The sequence below is a fragment of the Erinaceus europaeus genome, chromosome 11, assembly GCF_950295315.1.
Source record: "Erinaceus europaeus chromosome 11, mEriEur2.1, whole genome shotgun sequence".
Lineage (NCBI taxonomy): Eukaryota > Metazoa > Chordata > Mammalia > Eulipotyphla > Erinaceidae > Erinaceus > Erinaceus europaeus.
This window is the reverse complement of record NC_080172.1, coordinates 21,055,043-21,071,129: the sequence shown is the minus strand read 5'-3', so window position 1 is coordinate 21,071,129 and position 16,087 is coordinate 21,055,043. Positions and strand designations below refer to the sequence as shown.

Below are 16,087 nucleotides of genomic sequence, written 5' to 3'. Positions count from 1 at the left end.
CCTCTGCAATTTCAAGTCAAAATTGCAAGTGTAAGAAACATCTGGTTCCTCAGAGAGATGAGACATGTGAGAACCATGATAATCTACTTTCAAACCTTAGTTCACCATGAATTCAAAGGAGGATAATAGTTTTCCATGTCAACCATGACTTAACCTTTTTCTTTCTTTCTTCTTCATCCCAGAGCATCACTTAGCTCTGGCTTTTATGGTGGTGTGGGGGTTTGTACTTGGGGCTTTGGAGCTGTGGGCATGACAATCTTTGGATTTAGATTATGTTATCCCCTGCAACCTCAACTGCTGGGCTAGTGTGAGGGTGCCTTTCCTGGGTTCGTACTCTCTGGGTTGGAGAGAACTCAACCAGAGCCAGCCTGGGCTGCTACTCACTCAGTGACTCGAGGGAGATGACTCAGGACCAGACACGTGGTGGCGAGACAATGCAAAAATCTTTATTGATCAGAGAGACCAAGCTTTTAAAGGGCAGACCTGGAAGTGGCAAGTTGGAAATGGAAATGGCTAGGAAAGTGTTGGAGAGAGGCAAAAGGGGGCTGGGAAGGTAGAAACTTCCCTAGCAACTGTTGCGAGGGTTATAACTGGTAGGATTAATATTACCCTGCAGGCAGGGAGGATCTCGAGGGTAGAAAGAAGATAGATCAAAGGAATGGAATGGGTGGGGATCTTTCAGGCAAAACAATGATTATATAGATATGCCATAGTATCAGGAATGCAGGGTGCTTTGTGAGGATCCTCACAATTTCCTGACATCTCCCCCTTTCTTTTTATCTAAAGGCCATAGTATCAGGAATGTGGGGTGCTTTTTGAGCCCTGCCAAGCTCAACTACATCCTCACAATTTCCCCCGGCATCTCCCCCTTTCTTTTTACCTAACGGCCATAGTATCAGGAACGTGGGGTGCTTTGTGAGGCAGGGAGTTGGATAAGATGGGGCAAACCTTTGGGGTTACTCCTGTCCCTCTTTGCTCAGCCTCTTGTTAGAGATAGAGAGACTGACAGGATAGACACACTCCTCAGGTCAAACCCTGCCAAGCTCAACCACATCCTCACAATTTCCTGCCATTCAACATGAATTCTAATGGCTCTTAAAATTCCTGGCTCTAGAAGGTCCCCAGCATTCTTCTACCTGGGTATTCACTAACACAGAGAGATACGCCCTGAAGCAGCAAGTATGGACTCATTTCATTTTGGCTTTAGGATTTCGCTATGTCCAGAACCAGAATTATGCTTCTCACTAAGACAATGGGAATGAATACAAATATTTTTATGTGACAAATTAGAGGGTTTTTTGTTTTGTTTTGTTTTTTGCTGTTGTTGGATAAAACGGAGAGAAACGGAGAGAGGAGGGTAAGACAGAAAGGGGCAGAGAAAGAAAGACACCTGCAGACCTGCTTCACCTATTGGAAAGCAACCCCCATGGCAGGTGGGGGGTGGAGCTCAAACCAGGATCTTTTAGCGGGTCTTTGCATTTTGCATCACATGCACTTAACCCAGTGCGCCACCAGCATGGGTTAGCTTACATGATCTTTTATTTTGATAAGGTAAAAATGAGTCCTAACATTTATTGGGTTTTTGATGATCCTGAAAAGGTTAAGGAGTACAAAGAACTATTTCATTTCTTGAAAAAGAGAGTCTAAATATAAAGAGAAGGAGAAAGAGGAGGAGGAGGAGGAGAAAAGCTCATTACTGAGCTCAATTTTAACCACCTTCAGTGAAGCCAAAACATAAAGTCCTACAGACATGTAGGTCAATGAAAGTATCATGATTAAGAAAAGTACAATATTAATATAAATTGAAATAATTTTAATATAATTCTTGATTATTTATATAACACCTTCCTATACATACATTCCTATAAGATATAAAAAGAAAGCTCATGTGACCTTTTGGGATTAAAATACAAAGACTAGGAATGTATGTGTATCATTTGATGTACACTTTACAAAGATACATGCCCACTAAATGGGAAAAGTTTACAAAGTAGGGCTTTTATTTATTTATATTTTACTTAAAACTTGTTGTCACTATATCATGCTAAATGGAATAAGACAAGCTTTCTTTTAATCATAAAAACATACATGCTACAGGTGAAAGGCCAAGTAATACCAAATACATGACTGAACCAATTTGTCAAAGAATGAAAAGAGGAGAAAGAGGAGGGGAAGTGGGAGGCAGACCAGTAAAAATCTTCCCAAAACAAAACATTCTCATAGACTGGTGAGTGGAATTCCATAAAATCAGCCAGGTTCCAGCAGTCAGATGAATGAAGTTCTCTACAAGGCTTGTTTCACTCAGATGTCCTAGTCAAGGTTTGTTTGTTCATATTTTGAGAACAGTCAGTACTGATCAATTAATAAATCTTGAAAAAAAGGAATTATAGAAAAGCTTACAAAGCTAGGTTGATATAATGTAAAACAATAGGTGAAAAGAGGTGGTCTGGGAGGTGGCATAATGGACAAAGCACTGGACTCTCAAGCATGAATTCTAAAGTTCAATCCATGGCAGTACATATACCAGATACCATATACATATACTGGTTCTTTCTCTCTCTTCTCCTATCTTCCTCATTAATAAAATAAATAAAATCTTAAAAAAAAAAAAGCAATAGGTGAGAAGAGTTCTAAAGACCAGACTGAGATAAAGAAGCATTCAACACTTGGACACAGGGTTTCAGAGCAGATCTACAAGGACAGTGGCTTAGTTCTCAATTTGTCTCCCTCCAGAACAGGTAAATTTTAGGACCAGGATATCACAATAATTTATTACTTCCAGCCCATATCTTTCTCTGATTAGATACAGGTAGTACATACGTGAGGGTAGCTACAAGCAAGGGGTATCTGTTTTAGAGCCTGCATTGCTAGAAGCTCAGCATCTGTGCATCTTAGGTTTGACTGTGGGCATTTAAGGCCCCCTCCCTGATGTCACCAGATGCACCCTAATACATATGTGGAAAAAAGACAAAATCAAGCAAACATCTGTTCATATAAGAAGGAAAAAAAAAGTAGAAAACAATGATTTTCTGCAAATTCAACTCCATCTATGAAAGAATACCAGTATGCTTCTAAAATGCCCTTGCCTTATTAAAAATGAATAGGAAACATTTTGAATGAATAAATAAATAACAAAGTTTTGATTGGGGAGGAGCAAAGCCATGAGATGGTAATTACACCACTTCTTCTTCTTCTAGCGTTTGCCATTACACCACTTAGTAAATATACTAAAAAACATCAAATATGGTTTAATGAATAAATTGTATGGTTTGTGAAGTATTGGGCTGTTGGAAAAGCCATGCCATATTACTATGCAAAAAAATGTGTCATGTGCCAACCTGACTTCCCTGGGAAGACACAACCTTACCAATGTGTTCTAGAACCCTACCTCCCCAGACCCCTACCCCACTAGGGAAAGACAGAAACAGGCCAGGGGTATGGATCGATCTGTCAGTTCCTATGTCCAGCGGAGAAGCAATTACAGAAGCCAGACCTTCCACCTTCTGCACCTCATAAAGATCTTTAGTTCATGCCCCCAGAGAGATAAAGAATAGGAAACTTTCTAGTGGAGGGGGAGGGTATATGGAATTCTGGTGGTGGGAATTGTATGGAATTGTACTCCTCCCACAATCTTGTCTATTATTATTAAATCACTAGTAAAAATAAAATTTTAAAAAATGTGTTATGACTTTTCTGACAATGCAATATATCCAAGTATAGTTGTTCAAAGTTTTCCAACTCAAATATCTCCTTCCTCAATTTGAAGATGGGGCCACAGATATGAATACTGGTGAACCTAAAGACAGCTGTAGCAAAATTACGAAGTAAGAAACAGTTAATTTAGTGTCCTCTGAATTCACCTGCTGTACACAGTCTATTTCCTCTCTACACTAGTGCTATATAAACTAACTGTTTTAGTCACCTGGGAGGTGGCACAGTGGATAAAGCATCGGACTCTCAAGCATGAGGTCCTGAGTTCAATCCCTGGCAGTACAAGTACCAGGGTGATGCCTGGTTCTTTCTCTCTCCTATGTTTCTCATTAATAAATAAATAAATAAAATCTTTAAAAATAAAATAAAATAAATGTTTTATTTCAGTGACTGTTAAGAATCATTGTACCTTGGGGCCTGGCAGTGACACATTTGGTAGAGTGCACAATGTGCAAGGACCCAGGTTCAAACCCAGAATCACCACCTGCAAGGGGGAAGCTTCAGTGGTGCTATAGGTATCTCTCCCCCGACCCTGCAATTCTCCCTTCCATCTCAATTTCTCTCTGTCACTACCCAAAATAAGTAAATAAGTATATACAAAAGAACTACCTCACTTTTCTTTTCCATGCCTCAAGTTTTTGTGGAACCTATTAGCATTTGGGTCACTTCTCACTGCTACTCAGAATCACCAGGGTACTTCTGAAAACACTCAGATTTAGACAAGGTTTTGTATGAGGGCCTCGGAATATATATATTTTTGGCTCCAGGGTTCTAGGTGGGGCTCATGAGGTGCCTGTACCAGGAATCCACTGCTCCTGGTGGCCATTTTTTTCCATTTTTGTTGGGGGCAGAGGAAATTGAGAGAGGAGGGAAGAAGTGGAGAGAAAGATAGACACCTGCAGACTTGCTTCACCTCTTGTGAAGAAACCCCCCTTGCAGGTGGGGTGTTCAGGGTTCTAACTGGGATCCTAGCGTGGACTGGAAACCAGTATATTGGAGGGGGAGACTGTGAGCATGATGAAAAGACCTACTAGCTATTTCCAAAACGAAGACTCCAAATCTTCATCTGCAATATTCTTACCTTTAGGTTCATGATTGCTCAACAACTTGTTCTGCTTTATATGTTGACTCTTTTTTGAGCCACCAGGTTCCAGATGCTACCATGATGACAATCGAACTTCCCTGAACAGATGACCCCACCAATGTGTCCTAGATCCCTGCTGGCCCATAGCCCTGCTTGACCAGGGAAAGAGAGAGACAGGCTGCAAGTATAGATTGACCTGTCAATGCCCATGTTCAGTGGGGAAGCAATTACAGAAGCCAGACCTTCTACTTTCTGCAACCCACAATGACTTTCAGTCCACACTCTCAGAGGGATAAAGAATAGGAAAGCTATCAGGGGAGGTGATGGGATATGGAGTGCTGGTGGTGGGAACTGTGTGGTGTTGTACCCCTCTTAGCCTATGGTTTTGTCAGTGTTCCCATTTTATAAATAAAATTTTTTTTAAAAAAATAGAAACTTCTACCCCTCAAATTATCCCACTGAGTCAGCTCCCATGGGAACTCCTCCAGGTCAGGAATCTGGGTGGCTCTGAGTTCTTCTTGGGCAAAAAAAAAAAAAATGAGGAAGCCTGAAGCCTGTGTCACCCCTACATGTCCTGACAGATTCTTGCTTTACCCAAACAATGGCATATGCACACTAGTCTCTATTTTCTTAGTAGCAGATTAGCACTTTATAATATACTCTCATAACTATTGCTTACTCCATAAATTTATATTTTGCCATTTCAACCAAACAGTAATTATTTGCCTTCCTGACTTTGTGGTAGAAGTGTGACGAAAAAAAAAAGTAATTGACTACATTTCTATAAATCTTGAATGCTCCTCGAGAATACTTTCACTGTCTTTTTCAGGTCAATAAACTAGATAAACAAGAAAAAAGCTGAAAATGTGTTTGAAAACTCAGAGGTCCCATGCAAACTGATATCTCCTGCAAACACCTATTAAAATCTGTCCTTGTGGGTATTCTGCTTGCTAAACAAGACTCTTCAGTCAACAAGCAGGACCAAATGTAAAGTTCTGCTTTCAAATAGTTACCTATCTTACAAGCAAAGTCACAGAGGTTCCAGGACAAGGAAAAATACGGAGTGATCCCAACTCCTTCCTCTTTCCAGACTAGGAGTGGTAACAACAACTTCCTGCAGTTTCTAATTACTGTGAGTTACTTCCCCTAGTTGGCTTCCTGACCACTCTGTTATTACCTGGGTAACCAGTTCCCAGCAGTCTAGTTCCTGACAGTCTAACAGGATTAAAATAACATGGCTTTGAAAAGCTCTGAACCCTTGAGCAGATAATTTAGCCTTCAAGTAACCTTTCATTTTTCTCTTCATAAAATGTAACCAACAGTATCTGGCCCTGGGGCTAATATTAATGAGCAGTCTGACCTATACCTCCTTTATGTTAAGAATACAATCTCTGTCATCAATCTGGCAGTGATGAATTGTAAGACAGTGAAATGAATATGAGGGTACAGGTTTAATGATTTTGTTTTCTAAGGCTGTGTTACGGCAGAAGTTTTAATTTCTACTTCCAAAACACAAAAGAAATTATTTGGGTTTTTTTCTGTCTTATTAATATACATTATATTAGTCCAAGATCTCCATATGACATCTAAGGAAATAAAGTATACAGGGAATAGCTAATTCATTCTCTAAATAATTAAGTTGACCACAGAGATGACACTTAAGTTCTCAATTCCCATGCTTGACAATATTTTGAAAGTGTGTGTGTATGTGTGTGGACGTGTGCCTGCACACATGCACTAATGACATTATCTTTAGAAAAACAGAGTCTGATAGGCATCATGTTGAAATATTGATAGTTGGGGCTGGGCAGTAGCATAGTGGGTTAAGCGCACACGGTGTGAAGCACAAGGACCAGCTAAAGGATCTGGGTTCAAGCCCTCGGCTCCCCACCTGCAGGGGGATCACTTCACAAGTGGCAAAGCAGGTCTGCAGGTGTCTATCTTCCTCTCCTCCTCTCTGTCTTCCCCTCTTCTCTTGATTTCTCTCTGTCCTATCCAACAACGACAGCAATAACAACAATGATAAGTAACAAGGGCATCAAAAAGGAAAAAAAAGAAGAAAAGGCTCCAGGAGCAGTGGATTTGTGGTGCAGGCACCCACCGAGCCCCAGCAATAACCCTGGAGGAAAAAAAAAAAGATAGTTACTGTAGCTAGGTGAGGGGTACATGAGGGTACATTATACTATGTTCTTTTCTAAAATAGAGTTGTTTTGTAAATAGAATCCTCTTAAAGAGTGTGGCCTCCCTAGAGTCACCCAAAGATAGTGTCTTCCTTGTTATTTATTTATTTATTTATTTATTCCCTTTTGTTGCCCTTGTTGCTTTATTGTTGTTGTCGTCGTTGCTGGATAGGACAGAGAGAATGGAAAGAGGAGGGGAAGACAGAGAGGGAGAGAGAAAGATAGACTCTGCAGACGTGCTTCACCACCCGTGAAGCGACTCCCATGCAGGTGGGGAGCCGGGATCTTGAACCAGGGTCCTTAGGCTGATCCTTGCGCTTTGCACCATGTGTGCTTAACCTGCTGCGCCACCACCCAACTCCCTCTTCGTTGTTTTATTTGGGTTTAGTGCACCTGCTTTACCTTGAGAGTGAGCCAGGTTCTAACTCCCACTACAACCAGAAGTAATTTTAATGCCAATGGTGTCTCTCTCCCTCTCCCTGTGTCTTTCTCTCTCTTTCACCTTCTCCTTTTGAGAAAGTCAATCCATATAAGTGAAGCCCCCAATGAAGAAAGCATCAATAACAACAACAAAAACCTAAAAAGGGCTCACATCAAATGTGGATTTCAATCACACACACACAGAAAAAATCAGTGAGTACCAACAATGTGCTAGGTATTAAAGGTAAAATAATTGTTAAAGAGATAAGCACAAATTAAAGGCCTGCCTTTCAGTACACGATACAATTCTATTTCTCCAAAAACATTTGTCTGCAAACTATAAAAACCAAATTAGACAGGGGTCAGGTAGTGGCTCACTCATGGAGAACACAAGCGACCATGTACAAAGACCTGAGTTTAAATCCTCAGTTCTCCCCAGCAGGCAGAAGCTTCAGAAGTGGTAAAGCAGTGCTGCAGGTGATTCCTTCTTTCTCTCTCTCTCTCTGCACCCCCTTTCCCTCCTTCACTCTCTCCCTCACCCTCTCTGTTTCTCTGACTCTCACCCTCCACAAAAATGAAAGAAAAAGGACAATTAGCCACCAGGAATGGTATAACTATGCAAGTATCAAGCCCCAGAAATATCCTTAGTGACAATAAATAAACAAATACTCTTCTTGCATTATTGCATGATATAGTTCTGAAATCTAAGTGTTTTGTGTGAACTCCATGTATTTCTGTTCATACCACTTTAACATTCTGGCAGATATTCTCAGCTATAGTGCTATAGTGCTATAGTGCTATAAAGGACATGTCTTTTTGTTGTTGTTCAGTTTTCAGAGGTGGCTCTTTGTTACAGTTTATTTTCTGGAATTCCCCCTCTCTCACAGTAAGGCATTTTACATTTTCTTTAAGTCAAGGAAGATGCCCTGTCAAGTTCCTTTGTTGTTTTTGTCATGGCCATTAGGGGTACATGCCCTTTTATCTGGGAAAGCCACAGACAGGGACCAGGAATGGGCCACATGCAGAATTTATGAGTCCAGTGCGCCCAGCACAAAGCCTGACACGTAACAGGTAGATAATAAGCAACTAGACTTGGCTTTTACCAACTAGCTCTTCACTTCTCTCTTCACATTTTGGAATCTTTAACCATGGACCCTTCTGCTTCCTGGGTTAACTGACTTTTCTACCTGAAAAGGCAACTCACACAGAGTTCAGTGGATCACTGCTTTGCATGTTTTAATGAAGTGCTAAAGATGAATTCAAAGTCTCATGCATTTGATTCTAATTTTCTATTTTTTTTTTTTTAGAATGAGAGAGAAGAGGGAGCAAAGCACTGTTCTGCCATCAATGGAGTTCCATTTAATGCTTTCATGTGATACCAGAGATCTAACCTCACTGAGCCACCTCCCTGGCCTCTTTTGCAATTCTCTCTCTTTTTAAAAAAAAAACTTAAAAAAATATATTTATTCATTCCTTTTTTTGTTGCCCTTGTTTTTTATTGTTGTAGTTATTATTGTTGTTATTGATATCATCATTGTTGGATAGGACAGAGAGAAATGGAGAGAGGAGGGGAAGACAGAGAGGGGGAGAGAAAGACACCTGCAGACCTGCTTCACTGCTTGTGAAGTGACTCCCCTGCAGGTGGGGAGCCGGGGGAGCGAACCAGAATCCTGGAGCAGGTCCTTGCGCTTCTTGCCATGTGCGCTTAACCCACTGCGTTAACGCCCAACTCCCTGCAAGTTTCTTAACTAAAAGATATACTGTTATCCCATTCATATAGGAATTTTTTAACTCTTAATTTTAGGAAATAAAGTAAGACCACTTGAAGAACAGAACTTTAAAATCACATAGGATTTCCACACTTAGACCCCAGTGGAACGGGGCTGAGTGGTGACACACCTGGTTGAGTGCACGTTACAATGCACAAGGTCCCAGGTTCGAGTCCTCGACCCTACCTGCATGAAGAAAGCTTCACGAGAGGTGAAGCAGAGCTGCCGGTGTCTCTATATCTTTCTCCCTCTCCATTCCCCCCCTCAATTTCTGGCTATCTCTATCCAGTAAATAAAGTTAGTAAAATATTAAAAACCAGTGGAATAGAATTGAGAGATAGAAATCAGTCCCCACACCCATGGTCACCTGAGGACAAGGGAGCCCAAGACATCAAATGGGAAACGGAGTATCTGTTCAACAAATGCTGTTGGGAAAACTGGGTTGAAACAGAAGAATGAAACAGTACTACCAAATTTCATCACATACATAACTCTAAATGGATCAAAAATGTAGATTTTAAACTAGAAACCATCACATTCTTAGAGGAAAGCATTGGCAGACCTCATTTAAGGTTTTGCAACATCATCACCAATCCAAACCCAACTGCAAGGAAAACAAAAGCAAAACAGACAAACAGGATTACATCAAGTTGAGAAGCTTCTGGAAGGCAAAGGGAATCACCACCACAACATAGATGCCCCCTCCCCATACAGTGGGAGAAAATATTTCCATGTCATACACTGGACAGAGGACTGATAACCAAAAATACACAAAGAACTCACCAAACATCTATCTGAAAGATCTATGCGCACTAATGTTCATAGCAGCACAATTTGTAATAGTCCAGACTTGGAAGCAATCCAAATGCCTAATAACAGATGAATGGCTAAGGAAGTTGTAGTGGATATACACAATGGAGTATTATACAGCTGTTAAAAATGATGAGGTCATTTCTTATGCAATAATAGCTTGGTCAGAAATCAAAAGTATTCTGTTGGGTGATCCCACTTAGAGGTGTAACTTAAGTAAGGGAGGATATAAGGTGAAACTTGGACTGGGTGTGGCATACTGCACCAAAGCAAAGGACTCTGGGAGTAGAGGAAAAGGGAAAAGATGAAGGGTCACTGAGGTCTTGGTGAGTCTCCTGGACACTCACTCATCAATGGCAGATGAGAGGATATGCCCATGTGTTAAATGCTATATGTAAACTATTAATTGTCCACTAAAATATTTTTAAAATCTCAAGGAGAGGATTTGGTTATGATGGCAGAATAGGAGAATTTGTCTGGTATATTTTGAACTCTGGACTCTACTGAAGACTTGCTCACACATGCAAAAGGTAAATATTGGTTCATTTTCTTCAACTTCAGCCATGGGCTCAAAAGGCAACAACCCATTCCCCAACTCCCAATGGAGCTGTAGATTCTAGTCAAGCAGATGGAGAGACTCGTATAAAATTGTACCTACTATAACAACAATGCTAATTGAGTAGTTCTCATGCTAATTGATCTTAAGATAAACCTGGGGGAAAAAAAGAAAATGGTAAATAATACAAATAGTTTAATACAGTGCTATGGATTTTAATGTATGTATATAAGTAAATCTAATCAGCTGTATTGCTTGAGGGTAAAATGTGTCAGTTTTGCAAGATAAAAGGAGTTCTGGAAATAGGTGGCAGTGATGACTGTGTAGCAGCATGAATCAGAACTAGAGATAGGTAAAAAATTCAGCAGTAAAGAATTTAATCTGTGTGGAGGTGCTGGGTTTGATCCCCAACACCAACTTTTCAAAAATATGAATACACTTTCCCACCAGAGTCACCAAAAATAAATGAATATGCTTACTTCCATAGTCACACTTTAAAATGGTTAAAAAACTAATTTTATGTTGTGTTTTACAATAATAAAAAGAATAAAGATAAATAGATTAAAGAATAGATTAAAGATAAGCTGCTTGTGGAAGTCCTGTATTTCACCAACACAATCTATTTAGAATTAATTCCCTACCCACACATGGTGGAATACCAAATGACCACCCATTGTGTCCACTCCGGCAAGTTGCATTATTCTTTTTTGTTTTCCTTTTGGATGATTTAATTTTTTAAATTTTACTAGTGATTTAATATTGATTTACAAAATTACATGTCGTCAACAGGGGTATACTTCCACGCCATTTCCACCATCAGAGTTCCGAGTCCCCAATCTCCCCTGGGGCCAGGTGGTTAAGTGCACACATTACAGTGCGCAGGGACACAAGTTCAAGCCCCTGCTCCCCATCTGGAGGGGAAAAGCTTCGCAAGTGGTGGAGCAGGGCTGCAGGTGTCTGTCTGTCTCTCTCCCTCTCTACCTCCCTTCTCAATTTCTATCTCTATCCAATAATAGATAAATAAATTAATTAAAAAACAAAATGACTTATAGATTTTATTAGGTTTCTGCAAAATGTTAAAACTAATTAAAGATGAATATCATCAGATTACTCTTAGTTAAAAAACAAAAAAACAAAATGTTATCTACAGTGGGAACCAAATCTACTCTGAACCTGACAACTAAAAGAGGAAAATTTTTATCTGACCTTCTTTCCCAACACCCTAAATAAAGCCTGTGACCTTTCTGCAGACTCTGTAATTTGGATTCCTCACTCCTGAAATGCACAACAGTCAGTGGTCAGTCCTGCTGTGGAAGGCTTGTAACACTCCTTCCAGGCTGGCCATTCAGAGCCTCCCAAATGACTGGCCTCCTTGATCATGCAGCCACTGAGCCCATGGTTTTAATTAGGATAAGAAACACCTTTAATTAGCATAGCCTAATAGAGTCAACTTGTGAATCAGAGATGTGATTACTAGTGTAAACCAAATTTACTCTCCTACATTCTACATCTCTGTGATTCTTATCACATGTTCTTCACATCTGGTCTTTTAGTTTTCTTTTTACATAAGTCTTCAGAAGACAAGGTCAATGACAGGGATGACATTCACTATGGAAGTACACACTGCAATGTCTCACTGATGTGACTTCACAGGTGGCATTCAAAGTCACATATCATAGGTGCATTCTTAATTACTTAGTTTTATTCTAACATAAAGTATATTCTAAAACTCTAAAGTCCGATCATTCACAATCTTTTCCAATATTTGAAAGATCCCACTAATGATATTTTTACTGCCGGTTTTACCAGAAAGCATGATGCGTATGTGACACAAATTGACTTTTTAGAGTTTTGTAGATGGACTTTGTTCATGCTATCTGTCTTTCCTACTGTGGGAAAATGGTTCATAGCTCATAAGATTTACAAAGTGGCCTATGATAAGTCTTTCACAAGGATCAAATAAAGCTGGTTAGGGACCCATGTACAGATCTATACTGTCCAAAACAGCTGCCATTAGTAGCTTGTGCCCAGAGACAACTTGATTATGAGATTGATATACTATCTACAGCACAAAGAAGGCCATTTACTTATAGACAACTTGAAATGTGACAAGTATGAATTGAGATGTCCTACGAGTACATATGTAATAATGTTTGGGATACAGAAGGTTAAATAAAGATCTACTGATATAGAAGATGGGTGGTGGTGCACCCAGTTAAGCACACATACTACCATATGCAAAGAACCAAGTTCGAGCCCCAGCTTCCCACCTGCAGAGGGTTCACTTCACGAGTGGTAAAGCAGGGCTGCAGGTGTCTCTCTGTCTCCCTTTCCTGTCTCAATTTTTCTCTGTCATATCTAATAAAAAATTAGGGGGGAAAGATCTATTGGCATTATTGGCATAGATTCACTTCTTTTAGTTTTTGTTAAAGTCACTAGAAAATGTTTAAGTTTTATATGTGGCTCACGCTATATTTCTATTGGACACAACGGATTTGGAAAGAGGTGTAGTTTGATCACAGGCAGATTGCTGATTGTTGACATTCTATATGATTCCTACCAGTAAAAGGTTTTTATAATGGTCCCAAGATGGGATTCTAAGAATGGTCTGCACACCCACACAGAAGTTGGACTATGTATGCCTCAACACAACAGCATAAAAAATATTTAAACTACTTTCATTCTAATATCCCAACACAATTTCCTTTAAAGAATCGTAAAATTGGAAGGAGAGATCTGATGTTAACTCTGAACCACTGCCATTTATATTTACAGATAATTCACATGGAACACTTTGATAAGAACCTTGTGACAATAATGGGTCAAAGGAAACTTTCACTTTTAGTACTTCAATATGAGGCTAGATTTTTTAAAGCCTAGAAGTCACAGTCACAGAGAAACATCTCTAAGGAAACTTGAATATCCAACCACATATTATCATCCAATTTGTCCTCACAAATTCTTATGTGGTAGCTATTTTCACTCTGTTTTGTAAATATGGAAACAAGAGTCAAAAACATTAACTCTAACTCTTTGCCTTTTGAAAGCAAGAACAGGGAGTCGGGCTGTAGCACAGTGGGTTAAGCGCAGGTGGCGCGAAGCTCAAGGACCGGCGTCAGGATCCCGGTTCGAGCCCCCGGCTCCCCACCTGCAGGCAGGTCCCTTCAAAGGCGGTGAAGCAGGTCTGCAGGTGTCTGTCTTTCTCTCCCCCTCTCTGTCTTCCCCTCCTCTCTCCATTTCTCTCTGTCCTATCCAACAACAACGACATCAATAATAACTACAACAATAAAACAACAAGGGCAACAAAAGGGAATAAATAAATAAAATAAAGAACAATGTTATTTTCTCTACAAGGTATAGGGGTACTTAGAGCCTAGTTCTCCTCCTGGTAGATAATAGATACTCAATAAATAGCCACTTGCTGATACTGACTAGTGACAGTTTATAGATTCCCATGCTCTCTTTCCCCAAAGTGCCTTATTCCAACATTCGGGCTTTCCTTCACACCACAGGATGAGAAGTTTTGAAAATTCTTAGCAAAAGTAAAGGAATACACATAATTCTGATTCTTTCTGCAACACAACGTGTGTGTGTGTGTGTGTGTGTGTGTGTGTAAAGCATTCTAATGTTAAATCATACTTCCTGGTTCTAAAATATAACAAGTGCCAACTTACTGCTAGTTAGTTGGGCACTGAATTCATTAAACAACTGGGTCATCATTGTTCTTCGTGTGAATACCAAGCGTCTCTCTCTCCTTCATTTCCTCTCAACAAAATCTTAATCTCAGTTGCATCTGCTCCTTGAAACTTTGTTTTGCGTTGAAGAATAAATGTCCCACAACATTCCTCTGAAAGTTTTAACCTCTCTTTGCGAACGGGTTATAATCACGAGATCTGAGCTCTCTCGAATTGTGAATTTATCCAGGGAATCGTATCCAGAGAGAATTCCTTCAGCAAACATTCCTGTTGTATTCAACATGCGAACGACTTCTGCCTGGTGCATCTGCACACTGCCTCACGCCCGGACGAGCGTGTGCACATACCAAAGCTGGGCGAGTCTCCACCTCTCCCTGAGCCAACCCAAAAAAGTCTAAGAGAAGGTCGCGCCTGGTCCCCATCTCTTCCCGGTCAAACTCCCCACAACACCTGATCCACATGCCCAGAATAGTCAAAGCAAACATACCCCCCACCCCCAACTTTGCCCCAGACCCCATAGCTCCTATTTACCATCTTGTACCACCAGCTTGCGAAAGCCATGGTGACCACCACCTAGCTCTGAGCCGCACGCAGAGGACTCGGGGAAGATGCGTCGTGGTGGGTGACGCGCGGGGTTCGCACTCTGCGAGCCCTGGACACCGCGGGCACTGAGCTGGGCCAGTCTAGCTAAGGCCAGGTGGGCGGGTGCTGGAGCCCAGCCCAACCCAGGGCCGGTCCCATTCCAACTGGCCCCGCCCCACACAGTTGTTTCTGTGCTGGTGGAGGAAGAGGTATTATTTCTCTAGCCAGCCACGCCCTGCAGCAGCTTGGATTTTATGCGCTCGGTTGGTTGTCTGCCATCTAGTTCAATTCGTCCACCCATCCTGGGGGTCCTGAATAGACTTTTATCCCGTCCACATCCCCACCCTCATTTCATGCAAGTCTCACCAACTTAACTTTTCCCGAACTTGGATCACACTCTGGCTAGCCCTCCAGCGCCACACCCAGTGGACTTGGCCCAGGTCTGGGAATACCCAGAACCTGCAGGTCGCTAGGCGTTCAGCCATGCATCTTTCCCAGGGAGAGGAGGGGGCGCACTAGTGCGGGCAGCCCGCCCCGCAGGCTACGCGCAGAGCCCTGGGGGTCGCTCGCTCGCGCCCAGCCTTGAACTCTGGCAGGAGAAGCCACTCACCTCCTGGGTGCGGCGGGCCGCTGCGGAGCGCCGGGGCCGTGGGGAAGCGGGGGGCTTCTGGCCCGGCTGGGACATGGCAGCGGCGCTGCACGGAGTCTCAGACTGCACTGAGCGGAGTCTGGAAGGGAGGCCGGGGCGGGGATCGCAGGCAGGAGGCGGCCGAGGGGGTGGCAGGCACGCCCGTGAGGCAGCTTTTCCTAGCCCGCGCGGAGGCTCCCCCTCGCCCGGCTGGGCCCTCCCCTTCCTGCCCGCTGCTGTCCGCGGCCTTAGAGGTCCCGGGCTTCCCCCTTGTGCAGTCACTTAGCACCCACAAGTCCCGCAACCAGTGACCCAGTGCAGCCCGCCCGCATGGGTGGGTTCCACAAGGGTTGCAAAGAGGAGGGACTGGAGATTCCTCCTCTGACCTGCCCAACCTCATCTTGTAGTTGGGCAAAATGAGAGCGCATCCCGGGCGTGGACCCTCTGCACCTCGACCCTTCCCCTAAGAATCTCGAATATTCCCCTAAGAATCTCGAATATTCTGCTTTTCTGCATTGACCAACTTAAATATAACCCAAACTTAGATAAGAAAACAGACCACAAAACCAAACTGACTCGTGTGTGTGTGTGTGTGTGTGTGTGTGTGTGTGTGTGTGTGTGTGTGTGTGTGTGTGTGTGTGTGTGTTTTGGG

The 16,087-nt window shown here is 42.0% G+C and overlaps 1 protein-coding gene across 1 annotated transcript in view; it reads right to left on the bottom strand.

Moving 5' to 3' along the window:
- CAST (calpastatin) overlaps positions 1-15,631 on the bottom strand; it is a 142,120-nt gene extending 126,489 nt beyond the window's left edge. The window contains exon 1 of the mRNA XM_060201193.1: positions 15,418-15,631. Within this exon, the coding sequence (XP_060057176.1) occupies positions 15,418-15,492 (75 nt within the window). The 5' untranslated portion in view covers positions 15,493-15,631. The remainder of the gene's footprint in view (positions 1-15,417) is intronic.
- Positions 15,632-16,087: the final 456 nt, after the last annotated feature.